The 21,448-nt window shown below is 47.1% G+C and overlaps 1 protein-coding gene across 1 annotated transcript in view; it reads right to left on the bottom strand.

Annotated features, from left to right (window-relative positions):
* acoxl (acyl-CoA oxidase like) overlaps positions 1–21,448 on the bottom strand; it is a 311,202-nt gene that overhangs the window by 15,385 nt on the left and 274,369 nt on the right. Inside the window, exons 15-16 of the mRNA XM_033022103.1 lie at positions 16,485–16,596; positions 11,772–11,859 (exon numbers count right to left, since the gene is read on the bottom strand). Coding sequence (XP_032877994.1) covers positions 11,772–11,859; positions 16,485–16,596 — 200 coding nt within the window. The remainder of the gene's footprint in view (positions 1–11,771; positions 11,860–16,484; positions 16,597–21,448) is intronic.

Raw genomic sequence — 21,448 nt, 5'->3', positions numbered from 1 at the left:
GCTTTGTACCCTTGTCAGCACTGTAAGTGGCTGCTATTTGTACACATTGTGTACACAAGCAAAGAATGTCACTATGCCTAGTCACATGTGGTAATAAACTATTCCTACAAGTATCCATTGATTTTGCCTTCACAGCAATGAAGTCTCTGGCAATGAATTCCACGGATTCACCACCCTCTGACTAAAGAGATTCCTTCCTCTGCAGACTAAAGTCACAAACAGTTCACCCTGACAGTTCTGCCTGAGGATGGCTGTTCATGATGACTCGTGGGCACAGGAGCACTCACGAGTCACGGGCATCGTACACATAATGAGCCCTTACAACAAACACCATCACTGCCATAACTAATGTGTCTACATGAAGATGGATGGCTCATTATCTCAATCTTCTTGTCACTGGAGTTTTCTTCTTGAAGATGGTGGCTCTTCCTTGAGGTAAGTGTCCTGAGTGGGCGCAGGCTTAGGGCCACGCGGTGGTGCAGTGGTAGATTAATTGGCTTTGGTAACAATAATGGACAATAGACAATAGGTGCAGGAGTAGGCCATTCGGCCCTTCGAGCCAGCACCGCCATTCAATGTGCTCATGGCTGATCATCCACAATCAGCCTGAAGAAGGGTTTCGACCCGAAACATTGCCTATTTCCTTCGCTCCATAGATGCTACCTCACCCGCTGAGTTTCTCCAGCACTTTTGTCTATCCCCAATCAGTACCCCATTCCTGCCTTCTTCCCATATCCCTTATCTTCAAGAGCCCTATCTAGCTCTCCCTTGAAAGTATCCAGAGAACCGGCCTCCACCGCCCTCTGAGACAGAGAATTCCACAGACTCACAACTCTGAATTCCACAGACTAACAAAAAGTGTTTCCTCGTCTCCATTCTAAATGGCTTACCCCTTATTCTTAAACTGTGGCCCCTGGTTCTGGACTCCCACAACATCGGGAACATGGTTCCTGCCTCTAGCGTGTCCAAACCCTTAATAATTTTATGTTTCAATAAGATACCCTCTCATCCTTCTAAACTCCAGAGTGTACAAGCCCAGCCGCTCCATTCTCTCAGCATATGACAGTCCCGCCATCCCGGGAATTAACCTTGTAAACCTACGCTGCACTCCCTCAATAGCAAGAATGCCCTTCCTCAAATTAGGGGACCAAAACTGCACACAATACTCCAGGTGTGGTCTCACTAGGGCCCTGTACAACTGCAGAAGGACCTCTTTGCTCCTATACTCAACTCCTCTTGTTATAAAGGCCAACATGCCATTCGCTCTCTTCACTGCCTGCTGTACCTGCATGCTTACTTTCATTGACTGATGAACAAGGACCCCCAGATCCCATTGTACTTCCCCTTTTCCCAATTTGACACCATTTAGATAATAATCTGCCTTCCTGTTTTTGATACCAAAGTGGATAACCTCACATTTATCCACATTATACTGCATCTGCCATGCATCTGCCCACTCCCCCAAACTGTCCAAGTCACCCTGCAGCCTCATGTAAATGTAAAACATTGTAAATTGTCCCTACACTAGTGTAGATTAGATTAGATTAGATTAGATATAATTTATTGCCACACTGCCAGGCTGGTGGAAATTTGGGTTGTCTGCAGCGATACAATAATAAAGAACACACAACCACAAGAAAACTGTAACACAAACATCCACCACAGCATTCATCACTGTGGTGGAAGGCACAACAATTTGGCCAGTCCTCCTCCATTTCCCCCCCGTGTACAGGACCAGAGTCCAGAGTCAGTCCAGGATCGGCTCTTCCTCACCGGAGACCGCGGCTTTAAGTTGTTGTAGGCCGCAGGCCGGCGGTCAAGATTTAAAGTCCCCGCCGCAGCCAGAAGCACCGTAGACTGCAGGGCCGGCGGTCGAAGCTCCCCTCCAGGGGTGATGGTAAGTCCATGCCGGCCCCGCAGTAGAAGTTGGCCGCGGGCCGGCAGTGATGGCTTCTTCTTCCCCCGGGTCCCCCACGAGGGATGCCGGGCTGTAGACGCCGCGCCAGCTGGAGCTGTGCAGACTGCGGCTTCAGACTGCGGCTTCAGGCTGCCGGCTGCCCCGGGCCAGTGAAACGGAGCGCTCCCCTCCAGCGAGCCCCAGCGAGGGCTCACCCGCTCCACAACGAGAGTCCACGCTGCGCCCGCCGCTGAAGCCCCGGGCGCGTTTCCGGGAAAGGCCGCGTCGATCCTTGATGTTAGGCCACGGGGGAGGCGACCTGGAAAAAGTCGCCTCTCCGTGGAGGAGGCGACCAAAGCGGTTTCCCCCTTACCCCCCCCACACCACCCCCCACACAAAACACACAAAGAAACATTAAATACACACTTTAAAACATACTAAAAAAATTTAAAAAAGTTGAAAAACTGACAAGCTGCATGACATGGCTGTTGCCAGAGCAACGCCCCCTCCAATTTAGTCGATAGTCAGAATAGTGATAGTGTACAGGGCTCGAAGGTTGGCATGGACTTGAGGGGCCAAAGGGCCTGTTTACGCTCTGTAACTCTTAATGTCTAAAGTCTAAAGGTGAGAGGAGAGAGATTTAAGAGGGACCTCAGGGGCAACTGTTTCACTCAGAGGCTAGTCTGTATCTGGAATGAGCTGCCAGAGGAAGCTGTCAAAGCGGATACAACAAGACTGGGGGCAGATTATTATCTCAATGGGGTTAGGTTAGGTAAGAGGGAGGTACAGCGAGACCTGGGTGTCCTTGTACACCGGTCACTGAAAGTTGGCGTGCAGGTACAGCAGGCAGTGAAGAAAGCTAATGGAATGTTGCCCTTCATAACAAGAGGATTTCAGTATAGGAGTAAAGAGGTTCTTCTGCAGTTGTATAGGGCTCTGGTGAGACCACATCTGGAGTATTGTGTACAGTTTTGGTCTCCTAATTTGAGGAAGGACATCCTTGTGATTGAGGCAGTGCAGCGTAGGTTCACGAGATTGATCCCTGGGATGGCGGGACTGTCATATGAGGAAAGATTGAAAAGACTAGGCTTGTATTCACTGGAGTTTAGAAGGATGAGGGGGTATCTTATAGAAACATATAAAATTATAAAAAGACTGGACAAGCTAGATGCAGGAAAAATGTTCCCAATGTTGGGCGAGTCCAGAACCAGGGGCCACAGTCTTAGAATAAAGGGAAGGCCATTTAAGACTGAGGTGAGAAAAAACATTTTCACCCAAAGAGTTGTGAATTTGTGGAATTCCCTGCCACAGAGGGCAGTGGAGGCCAAATCACTGGATGGATTTAAGAGAGAGTTAGATAGAGCTCTAGGGGCTAGTGGAATCAAGGGATATGGGAAGAAGGCAGGCACGGGTTATTGATTGGGGACGATCAGCCATGATCACAATGAATGGCGGTGCGGGCTCGAAGGGCCGAATGGCCTCCTCCTGCACCTATTTTCTATGTTTCTATGTTAAGGCATTTGGACAGAGATCTGGATAGGAAGATCTGACTGTGGGGAGAGGGGGTCCCTTACCTGAAATGATAAATGTTAGTCATAGAGAGATACAGAGTGGAAACAGGCCCTTCAGCCCAACTTGCCCATACTGGCCAACCTGTCCCAGCTACACTAGTCATAGAGTGATACAGTGTGGAAACAGGCCCTTCAGCCCAACTTGCCCATACTGGCCAACATGTCCCAGCTACACTGGTCCCACCTACCTGAGTGTGGCCTATCTATATCCCTCTACACCTGTCCGATCCATGTACCTGCCCAAATGTGTCTTAAACGTTGGGATAGTCCCAGCCTCAACTACGTCCTCCGGCAGCGTGTTCCATACACCCACCACCCTCTGTGTGGAAAAAGTTACTTCTCAGATTCTTATTAAATCTTTTCCCTTTCACCTTAAACCCGTCCTCAGCAGCTGTGTTTTTCCAAAGCAGTGCTCTTGCTCCAACACGTGATGTACTCAACATCCAATCAATCTTTTCTTTTTTCTTTTTTTCTCTCTTTTTGTATGGCTGTAAATATTTGATTAGTGTATAAATGTAAATCATATGGTGTACATATAGCTGCTGGTGTACATATAGCTGCTGGTGTACATATAGCTGCTGGTGTACATATAGCTGCTGGTGTACATATGGTGTACATATAGCTGCTGGTGTACATATGATGTACATATAGCTGCTAAATTTGTATAAGATAATTACAAGCAGTTGAATAAGGGGTGGGAATTAATAAGCTTTGCCTTCTTCCTGCTCCTTTTCGGACACATACGACTTCATTTATTTATAGATATTGTTTATGACACTTTATAAATATTTTTGTTTTGTATTTTGTGTGCTGTTTCACACTTGCTTTTTATTCTTTTATTCGGATCGAAATAAAGAAATAATTAAATAAATAGAAGACGTTGTCATAGGAAACTGGAGGGAAGCGTGCTGTGTTCAATTGTTGATTGCTGAAGTGCAGAGACAATTGCACCCTGGAGGAGTTTCACACAAAAGGGGACACGGTGGCAGATCATTCCTTCCCTCTAACAGTAAGCATAAGGTCCATAGATGTCGTAGACAATCTAGGCCATGCAGTCAGACCAACTGAAGGATCGGCGGAGAAGAGCTCTGACCGCCGGCCTACAACATCCTGAAGCCGCAGTCTCCGATACGAAAGTCCCGATTCGGGACCTCCAAGGGAGGGCACTGCAGAGGTAGAGACGACAGAAGAAGAAGTCAGGCAAGCTGATTCAGTGCGATGCTTGCAGTATGTGGGAGGTCAAGGACACCGCTGGTGCCTCTGGCTGCTACAAATGCGAGAAGTGCATCCAGGTAGAGCTCCTGAAGGGCCGTGTTGGGGAACTGGAGAAGCAAGTGGATGACCTCCGGTTCGTCCGAGAAACGGAGTCGTTCCTCGACAAGTCCTACAGTACGATTGTTACACCTAAGGTACTGGAAGAGAGAAGGTGGGAGACAGTGAGAAAGGGAGGGAAGCATGGAATGCCAACGTCCCCGGGTGTTGTACCTCTTGTGAACAGGTTCACCCACTTAGAAGCTGTCGGGACAGAAGAGGTGTTTACACTGAGCGGCGGACTGGCTTGCGATGCGAATAGGGCTGTTGAGCCAAAACCAAATAGGCCTAAGGCAGGCAACGCCATTGTAGTGGGAGACTCCATTGTGAGAGGTACGGACAGGGGTTTCTGCGGCAACAGACGGGATGCAAGGATGGTGTGCTGCCTTCCTGGTGCCAGGATCCAGGATGTCACGGACAGAGTGCAGAAAATCCTCAAGGGCGAAGGTGAACAGCCGGAAGTGATAGTGCATGTCGGCACAAACGATGTCGGAAAGAAGGGGATGAATATTCTGCAGCGTGACTTTAGAGAGCTCGGAAAAATGCTGAAAAGCAGGACCTCCAGGATTGTTATCTCCGGTTTGCTTCCAGTTCCTCGTGCTGGCGAGAGCAGGAACAGGGAGATCCGGGACCTGAACGTGTGGCTGAGGAACTGGTGCACGGGGCAGGGATTTAGATTCTTAGATCACTGGGATCTGTTTTGGGGTAAGGGACGGATTGCATCTTAACAGGTGGGGGACCAGCATTCTGGCAGGCAGGTTTGCCACTGCTACACGGGTGGTTTTAAACTGAATAAGGGGGGTGGGGTGTCGAATGGGATAGTGGAGGATGGAGTTAAAGGGAAAGGGTTTCTTAAATGTGTGAGCAGAGAGACAGAGGGGTGTAAAATGAGGGTAGAAGCAATAGGTAGCAAGGTGAAAAGTAAAAGTGGCAGGCAGACAAATTCAGGGCAAAAATCAAAAAGGGCCACTTTTCAGCAAAATTGTATAAGGGGTAAGAGTGTTGTAAAAACAAGCCTGAAAGCTTTATGTCTCAATGCAAGGAGCATTCGTAATAAGGTGGATGAGTTGAATGTGCAGATAGCTATTAATGACTATGATATAGTTAGGATCACGGAGACATGGCTCCAGGGTGACCAAGGCTGGGAGCTGAACATCCAGGGATATTCAATATTCAGGAGGGATAGACAGAAAGGGAAAGGAGGTGGGGTAGCGTTGCTGGTTAGAGAGGAGATTAACGCAATAGAAAGGAAGGACATTAGCTTGGAGGATGTGGAATCGATATGGGTAGAGCTGCAAAACACTAAGGGGAAGAAAACTCTAGTGGGAGTTGTGTACAGGCCACCTAACAGTAGCAGTGGAGTTGGGGATGGCATCAAACAGGAAATTAGAAATGCGTGCAACAAAGGTAAAACAGTTATAATGGGTGACTTCAATCTACGTATAGATTGGGTGAATCAAATTGGCAGGGGTGCTGAGGAAGAGGATTTCTTGGAATGTATGCGGGATAGTTTTCTAAACCAACATGTAGAGGAACCAACGAGAGAGCAGGCTATTCTAGACTGGGTATTGAGTAATGAGGAAGGGTTAGTTAGCAGTCTTGTTGTGAGTGGCCCCTTGGGCAAGAGTGACCATAATATGGTTGAGTTCTTCATTAGGATGGAGAGTGACATCGTTAATTCAGAAACAAGGGTCCTGAACTTAAAGAAAGGTAACTTTGAGGGTATGAGACGTGAATTGGCCAAGATAGACTGGCGATTGATTCTTAATGGGTTGACGGTGGATATGCAATGGAAGGCATTTAAAGACTGCATGGATGAACTACAACAATTGTTCATCCCAGTTTGGTAAAAGAATAAATCAGGGAAGGTAGTGCATCCGTGGATAACAAGGGAAATCAGGGATAGTATCAAAACAAAAGATGAAGCGTACAAATTAGCCAGAAAAAGCAGCCTACCAGAGGACTGGGAGAAATTCAGAGACCAGCAGAGGAGGACAAAGGGCTTAATTAGGAAAGGGAAAATAGATTATGAAAGAAAACTGGCAGGGAACATAAAAACTGACTGCAAAAGCTTTTATAGATATGTGAAGAGAAAAAGATTAGTTAAAACAAATGTAGGTCCCTTGCAGTCAGAAACAGGTGAATTGATCATGGGGAACAAGGACATGGCAGACCAATTGAATAACTACTTTGGTTCTGTCTTCACTAAGGAAGATAAATAATCTGCCGGAAATAGCAGGGGACCGGGGGTCAAATGAGATGGAGGAACTGAGTGAAATCCAGGTTAGCCGGGAAGTGGTGTTAGGTAAATTGAATGGATTAAAGGCCGATAAATCCACAGGGCCAGATAGGCTGCATCCCAGAGTACTTAAGGAAGTAGCCCCAGAAATAGTGGATGCATTAGTGATAATTTTTCAAAACTCTTTAGATTCTGGAGTAGTTCCTGAGGATTGGAGGGTAGCTAATGTAACCCCACTTTTTAAAAAGGGAGGGAGAGAGAAAACGGGGAATTACAGACCAGTTAGTCTAACGTCGGTAGTGGGGAAACTGCTAGAATCAGTTATTAAAGATGGGATAGCAGCACATTTGGAAAGTGGTGAAATCATTGGACAAAGTCAGCATGGATTTATGAAAGGTAAATCATGTCTGACAAATCTTATAGAATTTTTCGAGGATGTAGCTAGTAGAGTGGATAAGGGAGAACCAGTGGATGTGTTATATCTGGACTTTCAGAAGGCTTTCGATAAGGTCCCACATAAGAGATTAGTATACAAACTTAAAGCACATAGTATTGGGGGTTCAGTATTGATGTGGATAGAGAACTGGCTGGCAAACAAGAAGCATAGAGTAGGAGTAAACGGGTTATTTTCACAATGGCAGGCAGTGACTAGTGAGGTACCGCAAGGCTCAGTTCTGGGACCCCAGCTATTTACAATATATATTAATGATTTGGACGAGGCAATTGAATGCAACATCTCCAAGTTTGCGGATGACACGAAGCTGGGGGTCAGTGTTAGCTGTGAGGAGGATGCTAGGAGGCTGCAAGGTGACTTGGATAGGCTGGGTGAGTGGGCAAATGCATGGCAGATGCAGTATAATGTGGATAAATGTGAGGTTATCCACTTTGGTGGCAAAAACAGGAAAGTAGACTATTATCTGAATGGTGGCCGATTAGGAAAGGGGGAGATGCAACGAGACCTGGGTTTCATGGTACACCAGTCATTAAAAGTAGGCATGCAGGTGCAGCAGGCAGTGAAGAAGGCGAATGGTATGTTAGCATTCATAGCAAAAGGATTTGAGTATAGGAGCAGGGAGGTTCTACTGCAGTTGTACAGGGTCTTGGTGAGACCACACCTGGAGTATTGCGTACAGTTTTGGTCTCCTAATCTGAGGAAAGACATTCTTGCCATAGAGGGAGTACAGAGAAGGTTCACCAGACTGATTCCTGGGATGTCAGGACTTTCATATGAAGAAAGACTGGATAGACTCAGCTTGTACTCACTAGAATTTAGAAGATTGAGGGGGGATCTTATAGAAACTTACAAAATTCTTAAGGGGTTGGACAGGCTAGATGCAGGAAGATTGATCTCGATGTTGGGGAAGTCCAGAACAAGGGGTCACAGTTTAAGGATAAGGGGGAAATCTTTTAGGACCGAGATGAGGAAAACATTTTTCACACAGAGAGTCGTGAATCTCTGGAATTCTCTGCCACAGAAGGTAGTTGAGGCCAGTTCATTGGCTATATTTAAGAGGGAGTTAGATGTGGCCCTTGTGGCTAAAGGGATCAGGGGGTATGGAGAGAAGGCAGGTACAGGATACTGAGTTGGATGATCAGCCATGATCATATTGAATCGCGGTGCAGGCTCGAAGGGCCGAATGGCCTACTCCTGCACCTATTTTCTATGTTTCCAGGCCGCGGAGTGTGTTCGACCGTTCATGGCCCCGACCACGGGTGAACAAAGGTGGAGGACTGACTGAACTTTGTTGCCTTCTACCACAGTGAAGAATGCTGAGGTGGATGTTTGTGTTAAATTCTATTGTGTATTGTGTGTTCTTTTTAAGTGTATCGCTGCTGGCAAATTCATTTCACTGCACCTTCGGGTGCATGTGACCAATAAAATTGACTTTGACTTTGAATTAAAGTGCCTAGCAGTAAACAAAATGTGTAGGAAGGAACTGCAGATGCAGCTTTACGCCAGACACAAATGCTGGACGAACTCAGCGGGACGGGCAGCATCTCTGGAGAGAAGGAATGGGTGACGTTTTGGGTCAGAGATAAACGCAAAGAATCAATCAGGGCTGGACCCACATAATTCTCTTCAGGTGGTGTTAGAGTTCCCTTGACAGCTGGTATAAGATTATAAGTGATAGGAGCAGAATTTGACCATTCAGCCCCTCCCTCATGTCTACTCCGCCATTCAATCAAGGCTGATCTATCTTTCTCTCAACACCATTCTCCTGCCTGCTCCCAACAGCCTTTGATACCTTCCTGAGAAGATTACGGAGATTCGGCATGTCGAAGAGGATTCTCCTAAACTTCTACAGGTGCACGGTAGAGAGCATGCTGACTGGCTGCATCGTGGCTTGGTTCGGCAACTTGAACGTCCAGGAGCGGAAAAGACTGCAGAAAGTTGTGACCACTGCCCAGTCCATCATCGGCTCTGTCCTCCCCACCATCGAAGGGATCTATCATAGTCGCTGCCTCAAAAAGGCTGGCAGCGTCATCAAAGACCCACACCATCCTGGCCACACACTCATCTCACCATTGTTGTACTTCCGGTGGCGCTGGTGCCAGCAGCCTCCACCTACAGCCCGGTATCTTTTTGTTTTTTTGTTTATTTAGTTATGTAAAAGTGTGTTTTTTTTGTGTTTTAATGTGGGGGAAGAGGGCACGGTGCGGGGGATACCGTCCTTCAGCCGCTTCCTGGTGAAGACGCGACTATTATTCGAGTCGCGTCCTCGCCCCCCCCCCCCCCCCCCAGCGGCCTACCTACTGGATTGGCGCGACCTCTCCTGCCGGGATCGACCAGAGCTCCAGCAGCGGCGGGACAGCGCTGTAACATCGCGGGGCTGGCGATGCCTTACCGGGGATCGCCGTCTGGAGCCCGGAGTGCTGGGCCTGCGGCACCGACATCCTGGAGCTGTGGTTCGCGGAGCTCCCAACGCGGGCGGCGCTGACAAACATCGTGGGGTCCTGCGACTCTGCCCGGCTCGGCCTGTGGACTCGGGAGCTGCGGACTCCGGTGGGAGGCGGCTGATTGGGAGGTCCGGGCCGCTGAGGAGGATGTTCACCGTCGGGGTTCGGCGTCGGCGTTCCATCAGCCCGGCGAGAGGGCCTGAGCATCAGGCCGCCCGGGGTGGCGACTGCGGGTGCTCGGAAGGCCTCGACCACGAGTGAACATCTGGGAAGAACGGAGGGGAGGCTGGCTGGACTATGGTGCCTTCCTCACCTTGGTGCCACTGTGTTATGTTGTGTCGTGGACTTTCTGTGTTTGTGCTTTTTTTTAAATTCTATTTTATTTTTAATATGTTTTATTATTTATTATTATTTATTTATTTTTATGATACTGCCTGTAAGGGAAATTCATTTCGTTGTCTCTAACTGAGACAATGACAATAAATTTGAATACAATACAATCAGGAAGAAGGTACAGGAGCCTGAAGACTAACGTCCAGGTTCAGGAACAGCTACTTCCCCACAGCCATCAGGCTATTAAACACAACAACAAATAAACTCTGAGCTCTGTACTGCAAAAGACTATTATTATTTGTTATTTGCTCTATATTTGTTATTTATTGAACTTTTTATTTTTTTCCCCGTTATATACAATGTTTACATATTTACATATTGTGTTGTGCTGCAGCAAGTAACAATTTCATTGTCCCATCCGGGATATATGACAATAAAACACTCGTGACTCTTAATCAAGAGCAGGCCAATCTCCACTAAATTCCAGAAGATTAGTCAAGCATGATTTCCCCTTCGTAAATCCACGCTGACTCGGACCGATCCTGTTACTGCTATCCAAATGTGCCGCTTTTTCATCTTTTATAATTGACTCCAGCATCTTCCCCACCACCGATGTCAGGCTAACTGGTCTATAATTCCCTGTTTTCTCTCTCCCGCCTTTCTTAAAAAGTGGAATAACATTAGCTACCCTCCAATCCACAGGAACTGATCCTGAGTCTATAGAACATTGGAAAATGATCACCAATGCATCCACGATTTCTAGAGCCACTTCCTTAAGTACCCTGGGATGCAGACCATCAGGCCCTGGGGATTTATCAGCCTTCATAGAAACATAGAAACATAGAAAATAGGTGCAGGAGTAGGCCATTCGGCCCTTCGAGCCTGCACCGCCATTCAATATGATCATGGCTGATCATCCAACTCAGTATCCTGTACCTGCCTTCTCTCCATACCCCCTGATCCCTTTAGCCACAAGGGCCACATCTAACTCCCTCTTAAATATAGCCAATGAACTGGCCTCAACTACCTTCTGCGGGAGAGAATTCCACAGATTCACCACTCTCTGTGTGGGAAAAATGTTTTCCTCATCTCGGTCCTAAAAGATTTCCTCTTTATCCTTAAACTGTGACCCCTTGTTCTGGACCTCCCCAACATCGGGAACAATCTTCCTGCATCTAGCCTGTCCAACCCCTTAAGAATTTTGTACGTTTCTATAAGATCCCCCCTCAACCTTCTAAATTCTAGCGAGTACAAACCGAGTCTATCCAGTCTTTCTTCATATGAAAGTCCTGACATCGCAGGAATCAGTCTGGTGAACCTTCTCTGTACTCCCTCTATGGCAAGAATGTCTTTCCTCAGTCCCATTAGTCTACCCAACACCATTTCCTGCCTAATGTGGATTTCCTTCAGTTCCTCCGTTACCCCAGATCCTCTGGACACTCGTATATCAGGATTATCGGATTAGCGTGCTAAACCTGAACAGGTACAGGTGGGACACAACAATGTGTAGAAGCCGACTGACCTCGATGGATGTGCGCCAGGGCCAGGCACGTCACGTGGTGGAGGCACGAGTTCCAGGAGCTGAAGGGGTCCTCTTTGTTTTTCATTACCTACGAAAAGGTGCACATTAGCATTCAAGAACAATGAACAGCTTGCTGTAAAATACCCATCATTTAGGAGCATAAGGTACACTGCCCAGCTCCTTAGGGTTTGGACACGCTAGAGGCAGGAAACATGTTCCCGATGTTGGGGAGTCCAGAACCAGGGGCCACAGTTTAAGAATAAGGGGTAAGCCATTTAGAACAGAGACGAGGAAACATTTTTTCTCACAGAGAGTGGTAAGTCTGTGGAATTCTCTGCCTCAGAGGGCGGTGGCCGGTTCTCTGGATGCTTTCAAGAGAGAGCTAGATAGGGCTCTTAAAGATAGCGGAGTCAGGGGATATGGGTACTGATTGGGGATGATCAGCCATGATCACATTGAATGGCGGTGCTGGCTCGAAGGGCCGAATGGCCAACTCCTGCACCTATTGTCTACTGAGTCTGAGGGGTGACCTCATTGAGGTGTACAAGATCATGAGGGGCACAGATAAAGTGAACGCTCACAGTCTTCTCTCCATGGTAGAGGATTCTAAAACTAGAGGGCACAGGCTTAAGGTGAGAGGGGAGAGAATTCAGAGGAGCATCAGGGGCAACTGTTCCACTCAGAGGGCAGCCCGTATCTGGAATGAGCTGCCAGAGGAAGCTGTAGAAGCGGGTACAATTCCATCATCTGCAGTGTTTCATTGACATTTATTTGCAAAGTTTCCAGCCAAACAAAATTCAGCCCAAATAGTTTTGACGGAAAAATTTGCATTGAGAAGTGGATCAATAAATAAAGGATGATCAGTGGATGCCCATTCCTTCTCTCTCGCTGTCCCGCTGAGTTACTCCAATATTTTTGTGTTTATCTTCGATGCTTTAACACATACAGCTGGTTTGCAGCGTGTAAAAAATGAACATGTTAAAACAGAATCCCTATTTAAAGTTGAATTGATTTATTGATCCACTTCTCAATGCAAATTTTTCCGTCAAAACTATTTGGGCTGAATTTTGTTTGGCTGGAAACTTTGCATCTTAGGTGCTGCAAGTTACAGGTTCAAACTGCGTTCCAATGATTAAAGCCCAGTCCCGCCCAGTCCTCTCCCTATAGATCAGGCCCTGGAGACTTGGCAATCAGGGCAGGACCGTCACAGAGAACGCCAGGGGTGTCGTCGAACACAGTGATGTAGTACAGTGTAAGCACATCATTCATGGAAAATGGGGTCACAGGTGGTGATGAAGAAGACTGACAATAGACAACAGGTGCAGGAGTAGGTCATTCGGCCCTTCGAGCCAGCATCGCCATTCAATGTGATCATGGCTGATCATCCCCAATCAGTACCCCGTTCCTGCCTTCTCCCCATATCCCCTGACTCCGCTATCTTTATGAGCCCTATCTAGCTCTCTTGAAAGTGTCCAGAGAACCGGCCTCTGAGGCAGAGAATCATGTACGGTCTTTTCTTTCAATGGATGGGACCCAACAAAAGCTTTTCACTGTACCTTGGCAAACGTGACAATCATAAACTAAACTAAATCTCTATTAGATCATCCTCCTGGGCTCCAAGGAAATAAGTTCCAGCCTGTCCCACCTCTAGCTTCAGCCCTCGAGCCTTGGCAATATCCTCATATATCTTCTCTCTGGGTCTTTCCAGATTAATAACATCCTATAGCAGGGCGACCAAAACTGAACACAATCCTCCAATTGTGGCCTCATCGACATCTTGTACAACTCCAACATAACGTCCCAGTTCAGTTTAGTTTATTGTCACGTGTATCGAGGTATGGTGAAAAGCTTTTGTTGCGTGCTAACCAGTCATACATGATTACAATCGAGCCATTCACAGTGCACAGATACAGGATAAAGGGAATAATGTTTAGTGCAAGGTAAAGCCAGTAAAGTCTGATCAAAGATAGTCCAAGGATACAATTTTGGTAATCTATGCTCAGTTTCACTGATAGATGAAGAGCAATGGGCCAACAGAAACACAGAAACAGTATTTGAAACATATAAGATTATTAAGGGTTTGGACACGCTAGGGGCAGGAAACATGTTCCCAATGTTGGGGGAGTCCAGAACCAGGGGCCACACAGTTTAAGAATAAGTGGTAAACCATTTAGAACGGAGACGAGGAAACACTTTTTCTCACAGAGAGTTGTGAGTCTGTGGGATTCTCTGCCTCGGAGTTGCGGTGGAGGCCGGTTCTCTGGACACTTTCTAGAGAGAGCTAGATAGCAATGAAAAATAGCGGAGTCAGGGGATATGGGTAGAAGGCAGGAACGGGGTACTGATTGGGGATGATCAGCCATGATCACAGTGAAAGGTGGAGCTGGCTCGAAGGGCCGAATGGCCTACTCCTGCACCTATTTATTGTCTATTGTCTATTACAATCAAGCCGTCCACAATGTACAGATAAAGGATAAAGGGTACAACATTTAGTGCAAAATAAAGTCCGGTAAATTCTAATTAAAGATAGGTCAAAGTTCTCCAATGAGGTAGATGGGAGGTCAGGACCGCTCTCTAGTTGGTGATAGGATGGTTCAGTTGCCTGATAACAGCTGGGTAGAAACTGTCCCTGAATCTGGAGGTGTGCGTTTTCACACTTCTGTACCTCTTGCCGATGGGAGAGGGGAGAAGAGGGAGTGAGCGGAGGTGAGTTTGGTCCTTGATGATGCTGCTGGCCTTGCCAAGGCAGCGTGAGATGTAGATGGAGTCAATGGAAGGGAGGTTGGTTTGTGTGTGTGTGACGGTCTGGGCTGCTGGCCTTGCCGAGGCAGCGTGAGGTGTAGATGGAGTCAATGGAAGGGAGGTTGGTTTGTGTGTGTGTGACGGTCTGGGCTGCTGGCCTTGCTGAGGCAGCGTGAGATGTAGATGGAGTCACTGGATTGGTTTATGCGATGGTCTAGGAGGTCTTGGATGCAGTCGTTGCCAAACCATGCTGTGATGCATCCCGATAAAATGCACTCGGGCCTATCGATAGAAGTTGGGAAGGGTTGTTGGGACATGCCGGACTTCCTGATCCTTCTAAACGAAGTAGAGGCGTTAGTGTAGCAAAATTGCTGGAGAAACTCAGCGGGTGAGGCAGCATCGATGGAGCGAAGGAATAGGTGACGTTTCGGGTCGAGACCCTTCTTCAGACTGATGTGGGGGATCGGGGGGGCGGGAAGAAGAAAGGAAGAGGCGGAGACAGTGGGCTGTGGGAGAGCTGGGAAGGGGAGGGGAAAGAGGGAGAAAGCAGGAACTACCTGAAATTGGAGAAGTCAATGTTCATACCGCTGGGGTGTAAACTACCCAAGCGGAATATGAGGTGGTGTCCCTCCAATTTGTGGTGGGATTCACTATGGCCATGGAGGAGGCCCAGGACAGAAAGGTCGGATTGGGAATGGGAGGGGGAGTTGAAGTGCTTGAGCCACCGGGAGATCAGGTTGGTTATTGCTCTCTTGGCATAACTTAGATGTATAAAATCATGGGAGAAATAGATAGGATAAATCCAGGCTTGGACTTTATTTCGTTGAAGCACAAGATAATGAGAAGTGACCTTATAGAGGTGTATAAAATCATGAGAAGAATAGATAGGGTGAATGCAGAGAGTCTTTTACCCAGAGTAGGGGAATCCAGAACCAGAGGACACAGGTATAAGTTTAGAGAGGAAATATTTAATAGGAATTTGAGGGGCACTTTTTCACACAGAGGGTGGTGGATGTATGGAATGAACTGCCAGAGGAGGTAGTTGAGGCTGGTACTATAACAATAGACAATAGACAATAAGTGCAGGAGTAGGCCATTCGGCCCTTCGAGCCAGCACCGCCATTCAATGTGATCATGGCTGATCATCCCCAATCAGTACCCCGTTCCTGCCTTCTCCCCACATCCCCTGACTGCTATTTTTAAGAGCCCTATCTAGCTCTCTCTTGAAAGTATCCAGAGAACCGGCCTCCACCGCCCTCTGAGGCAGAGAATTCCACAGATTCACAACTCTCTGTGAGAAAAGGTGTTTCCTCGTCTCCGTACTAAATGGCTTATTCTTAAACTGTGGCCCCTGGTTCTGGACTCCCCCAACATCGGGAACACGTTTCCTGCCTCTAGCGTGTCCAAACCCTTAATAATCTTATATGTTTCAATGAGATTCCCTCTCATCCTTCTAAATTCCAGAGTATACAAGCCCAGCCGCCCCATTCTCTCAACATATGACTGTCCCGCCATCCCAGGAATTAATCTGGTGAACCTACGCTGCACTCCCTCAATAGCAAGAATGTCCTTCCTCAAATTAGGTGAGCAAAACTGCACACAATACTCCAGATGTGGTCTCACTAGGGCTCTGTACAACTGCAGAAGGACCTCTTTGCTCCTATACTCATCTCCTCTTGTTATGAAAGCCAACGTGCCATTAGCTTTCTTCACTGCCTGCTGTATCTGCATGTTTACCTGTCTGCTGTCCCTGCATAACAACATTTAAAAGTAACTTGGACTGGTACATAGAAGGATATGGACCAAACGCAGGCTAATGGGACAGGCTTAGATGGGGCATGTTAGTTGGCGTGGATTAGTTGGGTCAGAGGGCCTGTTTCCGTGCTGTGTGACTCTACTTATTTGGAAATGTGTAATGAGTTGAAGAGCAGCAAATGAATGATGAGAAACCGGTGATCCCAGTGGATTTACCTTGCTGTAGAGTCGAGCCGCCAGGCTGCGCTGAAGCACCCTCTCCCGATAATTCAGAGCTTTGAGTAGGAAGCTCAGGCTGCCCACGGTCTCTGTGTTGAAGGCCAGGACACTGTTGGGAAACCAACGCATCGCTTAACATCTCAACAAATAGTCATTCTTACCACCCAAGGTAGACAACAATGCTGGAGAAACTCAGCGGGTGAGGCAGCATCCATGGAGCGAAGGAAATAGGTGACGTTTCGGGTCGAGACCCTTCTTCAGACCATTCTTACCACCCTATCTACTTTACCCAATAGTGAAAGGCCTGGATAGACTGGATGTGGAGAGAATGTCTAGTGGGAGAATCTAGGACCAGAGGCCACAGCCTCAGAATAAAAGGATGTACCTTTAGGAAGTACTAGACTAAGTGGGACCCGTTGGGTCCCAGCATCACACGGGAGGGCTGGTCCCCCAATGCAATATTCCACCTCTCCACCAATTCCAATATTGGTGGCCAGTGGGGGGGGGGGGGGCTTTCTGGAGCACTAGTATGGGTGTTGTGGGCTGAAGGGACTGGTTTCCAGAGGGCTAGTATGGGTGTTGTGGGCTGAAGGGACTCTTGGGCTGGTGGCTCAGCCACTCAAGCCTGTTGTGCTGGCAGCTCACTCACTCACGGTTGGTGAGCTGGCAGTTGACTCACGGCTATTCCTTGAAATTCCATTTCAAGCAGGGTGCAAGGCCACCAAATTCAAGTGCAGTTTCTTACCACTTCAAGCAGGGTGCAAGGCCACTAAAGACAGCGAGTCGTGACCTCTCCCTCCTCCATCTTGCAGAGACTGAGCCACGCCCATACTTCTGGGTTTTATAGTCCCTCCCCCTCCCACCAGAAGGGGCGTTGGCCTTCATGGCAAGATTGACAGGAGAGAGAATCTCAACATTTTTTAAACACTAATAACTTTTTTTTTTAATCGATGGGAAGAATCCTCGGCACCTGATGAGCGGAGGGGGCCTGAGTAAGATGGCAAAAAATCACAGCCATACGTGGTAGCGTTTTTTCTAAAATCAATATAAAGCGCAAACAGGAAGCGGTCAAGATTAGACTTATAATTATACATAGAAGGCAAGGCAACTTTAATTGGGCAAGGCAACTTTAATTAGGCAAGGCAACTTTAATTAGGCAAGGCAACTTTAATTAGACTAGGCAACTTTAATTAGGCAAGGCAACTTTAATTAGGCAATGCAACTTTAATTAGGCAAGGTAACTTTAATTAGGCAAGGCAACTTTAATTAGGCAAGGCAACTTTAATTAGGCAAGGCAACTTTAATTAGACTAGGCAACTTTAATTAGGCAAGGCAACTTGAATTAGGCAATGCAACTTTAATTAGACTAGGCAACTTTAATTAGGCAAGGCAACTTTAATTAGGCAATGCAACTTTAATTAGGCAACACAGGTTTAGCATTTCCAAACCAAAGGCAACACAGTTTGAGCATTTCCAAAGCAAAGGCAGCACAGCTTGAGCATTTCCAAACTATATTTTCATAGTTCAGCTCAGACTGAGAGACGTGACCCTCTCGCTCCCCATCTTGCAGAGACTGACTGAAACACTCAACACTTCCGGGTTTTATAGTCCCTCCAGAAGGGGCGTGGCCTTCAGGAGAGAGAATCTCAACATTTTTTAAACGCTAATAACTCTTTTATTTTTAATCGATGGGAAAAATCCTCTTGTCCTGCGCAGCGGAGGGGGACTCTGAGTAAGATGGCCAAAAAACACAGCCGTAAGTGGCAGCATTTTTTCTAAAATCAATATACAGAACAACAGGAAGTGGTCAAGATCAGACTTTTAGTAATATAGATATGAGGAGGAATTTCTTTAGTCAGAGGGTGGTGAATCTGTGGAATTCATTGCCACAGACAGCTGAGGAGGCCAAGTCAATGGATATTTTTAAGGTGGAGATTGACAGATTCTTGTCTAAGAAGGAACTGCAGAAGCTGGTTTAAACCGAAGAAAGACACAAAAAGCTGGAGTAACTCAGCGGGGCAGGCAGCATCACTGGAGGGAAGGAATGGGTGACGTTTCCTCTGAGGAAGTAGAGTCTCGACCCAAAACGTCACCCATTCCTTCTCTCCAGAGAAGCTGCCTGTCCCGCTGAGTTACTCTAGCTTTTGTGTCTATTGACAGATTCTTGATTAGTGCGGGTGTCAGTGGTTATGGGGAGAAGGCAGGAGAATGTGGTTGAGAGGGAGAGATAGATCAGCCATGATTGAATGGTGGAGTAGACTTGATGGGCCGAATGGCCTAATTCTGCTCCTAGCACATTAACGTTTTAACAACCCAATCGCATCAACATTTAATTATCCAATTTTAGGTTACAACCCCCCCCCCCCCCCCCCCCCAACCCTGCCCCCCACCCTTACTGAAGTTCATAACTGTATGTCAATAGACAATAGGTGCAGGAGTAGGCCATTCGGCCCTTCGAGCCAGCACCGCCATTCAATGTGATCATGGCTGATCATCCCCAATCAGTACCCCGTTCCTGCCTCCTCCCCATATCTCCTGACTCCGCTATCTTTAAGAGCACTATCTTTTTAACCTTTTTCTATGGTTTGTATGGAAACTAATTATTTATTTTATGTAAAGCACTTTGGTGTCAATGCGAGTTGACTTAAAACGTGCTATATAAATAAAACGTACTTACTTACTATCTAGCTCTCTCTTGAAAGCATCCAGAGAACCGACCTCCACCGCCCTCTGAGGCGGAGAATTCCACAGACTCACAACTCTCTGTGAGAAGAAGTGTTTCCTCGTCTCCGTTCTAAACATGTCGAACATGATGACAAGACCAACTCTTAACTGATTGCACATGATCCACATCCCTCCATTCCCTACATGTCCACGTGCCTATCCATAAGTCTCTTAAACACCACTACCCTACCTGCCTCCACCCCCACCCCTGGCAGCACGTTCCAGGCACCCACCACTGTGTAAAAATAAATCTGCCCTGCACATCCCCTTTCGACATTGGTCTTTCACCTGGGAACATGGGACTGATTGAGTTTTTTTGATTAACAGAAATGGATGATAAAGCAGAGCTATAGATGTTGCTCCTCGGGACATGAGCAAAGTATTTGACCATGTTCTGCATGGTAGGTTGCTCTGGATGGTGAGATTGCATGGGATCCAGGGAGCGATGGCAGACTGTTGAGATAATTGCTTCATGGAGGGAAGTGGAAGGTGATGGTGACAGGATTGTTTTGCAGACTGCAGGCCTGTGACTAGTGGTGTCCCTCTGGGATCAGTGCTGGGCCCATTGCTGTCTGTGGTTTATATCAGTGATCTGGATGGCACGACCAGCAAGTTTGCAGATGATACTAAAGTGGGTGTTATCACAGATAGTGAAGATAATTATCAAAAATGACAGCAGGATATGTTTACGGCAGAGATAGATCGATTCTGGATCAGTACGGGTGTCAGGGGTCGTGGGGAGAAGGCAGGAGAATGGGGTTAGGAGGGAGAGATAGATCAGCCATGATTGAATGGCAGAGTAGACTTGATGGGGCCGAATGGCCTAATTCTGCTCCTATCACATGATCATGATTGGTTGAGCAGATGGGCTGAGGAATGGGTAAACCAGGGCAGGACCTACACAGTGAATGGCAGAACCTCGGGCAGTGTTGTCGAGCAAAGGGATCTAAGAGTACAGGTGCATAATTCCTTGAAAGTGGCATTACAGGTTGATAGGGTGGTCAAGAATGTCTTTGACCTTCATTAGTCAGTGTACTGAGTATAGAAGATGGGATGTTATGTACAAAATGATAGTGAGGCCACATTTAGACAATAGACAATAGGTGCAGGAGGAGGCCATTCAGCCCTTCGTGCCAGCACCGCCATTCAATGTGATCATGGCTGATCATCCCCAATCAGTACCCCATTCCTGCCTTCTCCCCATATCCCCTGACTCCGCTATCTTTAAGAGCCCTATCTAGTTCTCTCTTGAAAGTATCCAGAGAACCTGCATCCACCGCCTCCACACTCACCACTCTCTTTGTGAAAAAGTGTTTCCTTGTCTCCGTTCTAAATGGCTTACCCCTTATTATTAAACTGTGGCCCCTGGTTCTGGACTCCCCCAACATCTGGAACATGTTTCCTGCCTCTAGCGTGTCCAGGCCCTTAACAATCTTATATGTTTCAATGAGATGCCCTCTCATCCTTCTAAACTCCCGAGTATTGTGCTCACTTCTGGTCAGCCTGGTCCCAGCACACTGATGCAATTGTAAAGAAGGTACATCAGCGCCTCTACTTCCTGCGAAGATTATGGAGAGTCGGTATGTCAAAGAGGATTCTCCTAAACTTCTACAGGTGCACGGTAGAGAGCATGCTGACCGGTTGCATCGTGGCCTGGTTCGGCAACTTGAACGTCCAGGAGCGGAAAAGACGACAAAAAGTAGTAAACACTGCCCAGTCCATCACCGGCTCTGACCTTCCTTCCATCGATGGATCGATCGTAGTCGCTGCCTCAAAAAGGCAGCCAACATCATCGAAGACCCACACCATCCTGGCCACACACTCATCTCACCATTGCCATCAGGTAGAAGGTACAGGAGCCTGAAGACTGTAATGTCCAGGTTCAGGAACAGCTACTTCCCCACAGCCATCAGGCTATTAAACACAACAACAAATAAACTCTGAGCTCTGAATTGCCAAAGACTACATTATTATTTGTTATTTGCTCTATATTTGTTATTTATTGAACTTTTTCTTTTTTATCCTATTATATACAATGTTTACATAGTCACATATTGTGTTGTGCTGCAGCAAGTAACAATTTCATTGTCCTGTCCGGGACATATGACAATAAAACACTCGTGACTCCTAACTAATTATCAACAATGACAGCAGGATATGTTTACGGCAGAGATAGATAGATTCATGATTAATACGGGTGTCAGGGGTTGTGAGGAGAAGGAAGGAGAATGGGGTTA

The sequence above is a fragment of the Amblyraja radiata genome, chromosome 5 (assembly GCF_010909765.2).
Source record: "Amblyraja radiata isolate CabotCenter1 chromosome 5, sAmbRad1.1.pri, whole genome shotgun sequence".
Taxonomy (NCBI): domain Eukaryota; kingdom Metazoa; phylum Chordata; class Chondrichthyes; order Rajiformes; family Rajidae; genus Amblyraja; species Amblyraja radiata.
This window is presented reverse-complemented; position numbering and strand designations above follow the sequence as displayed.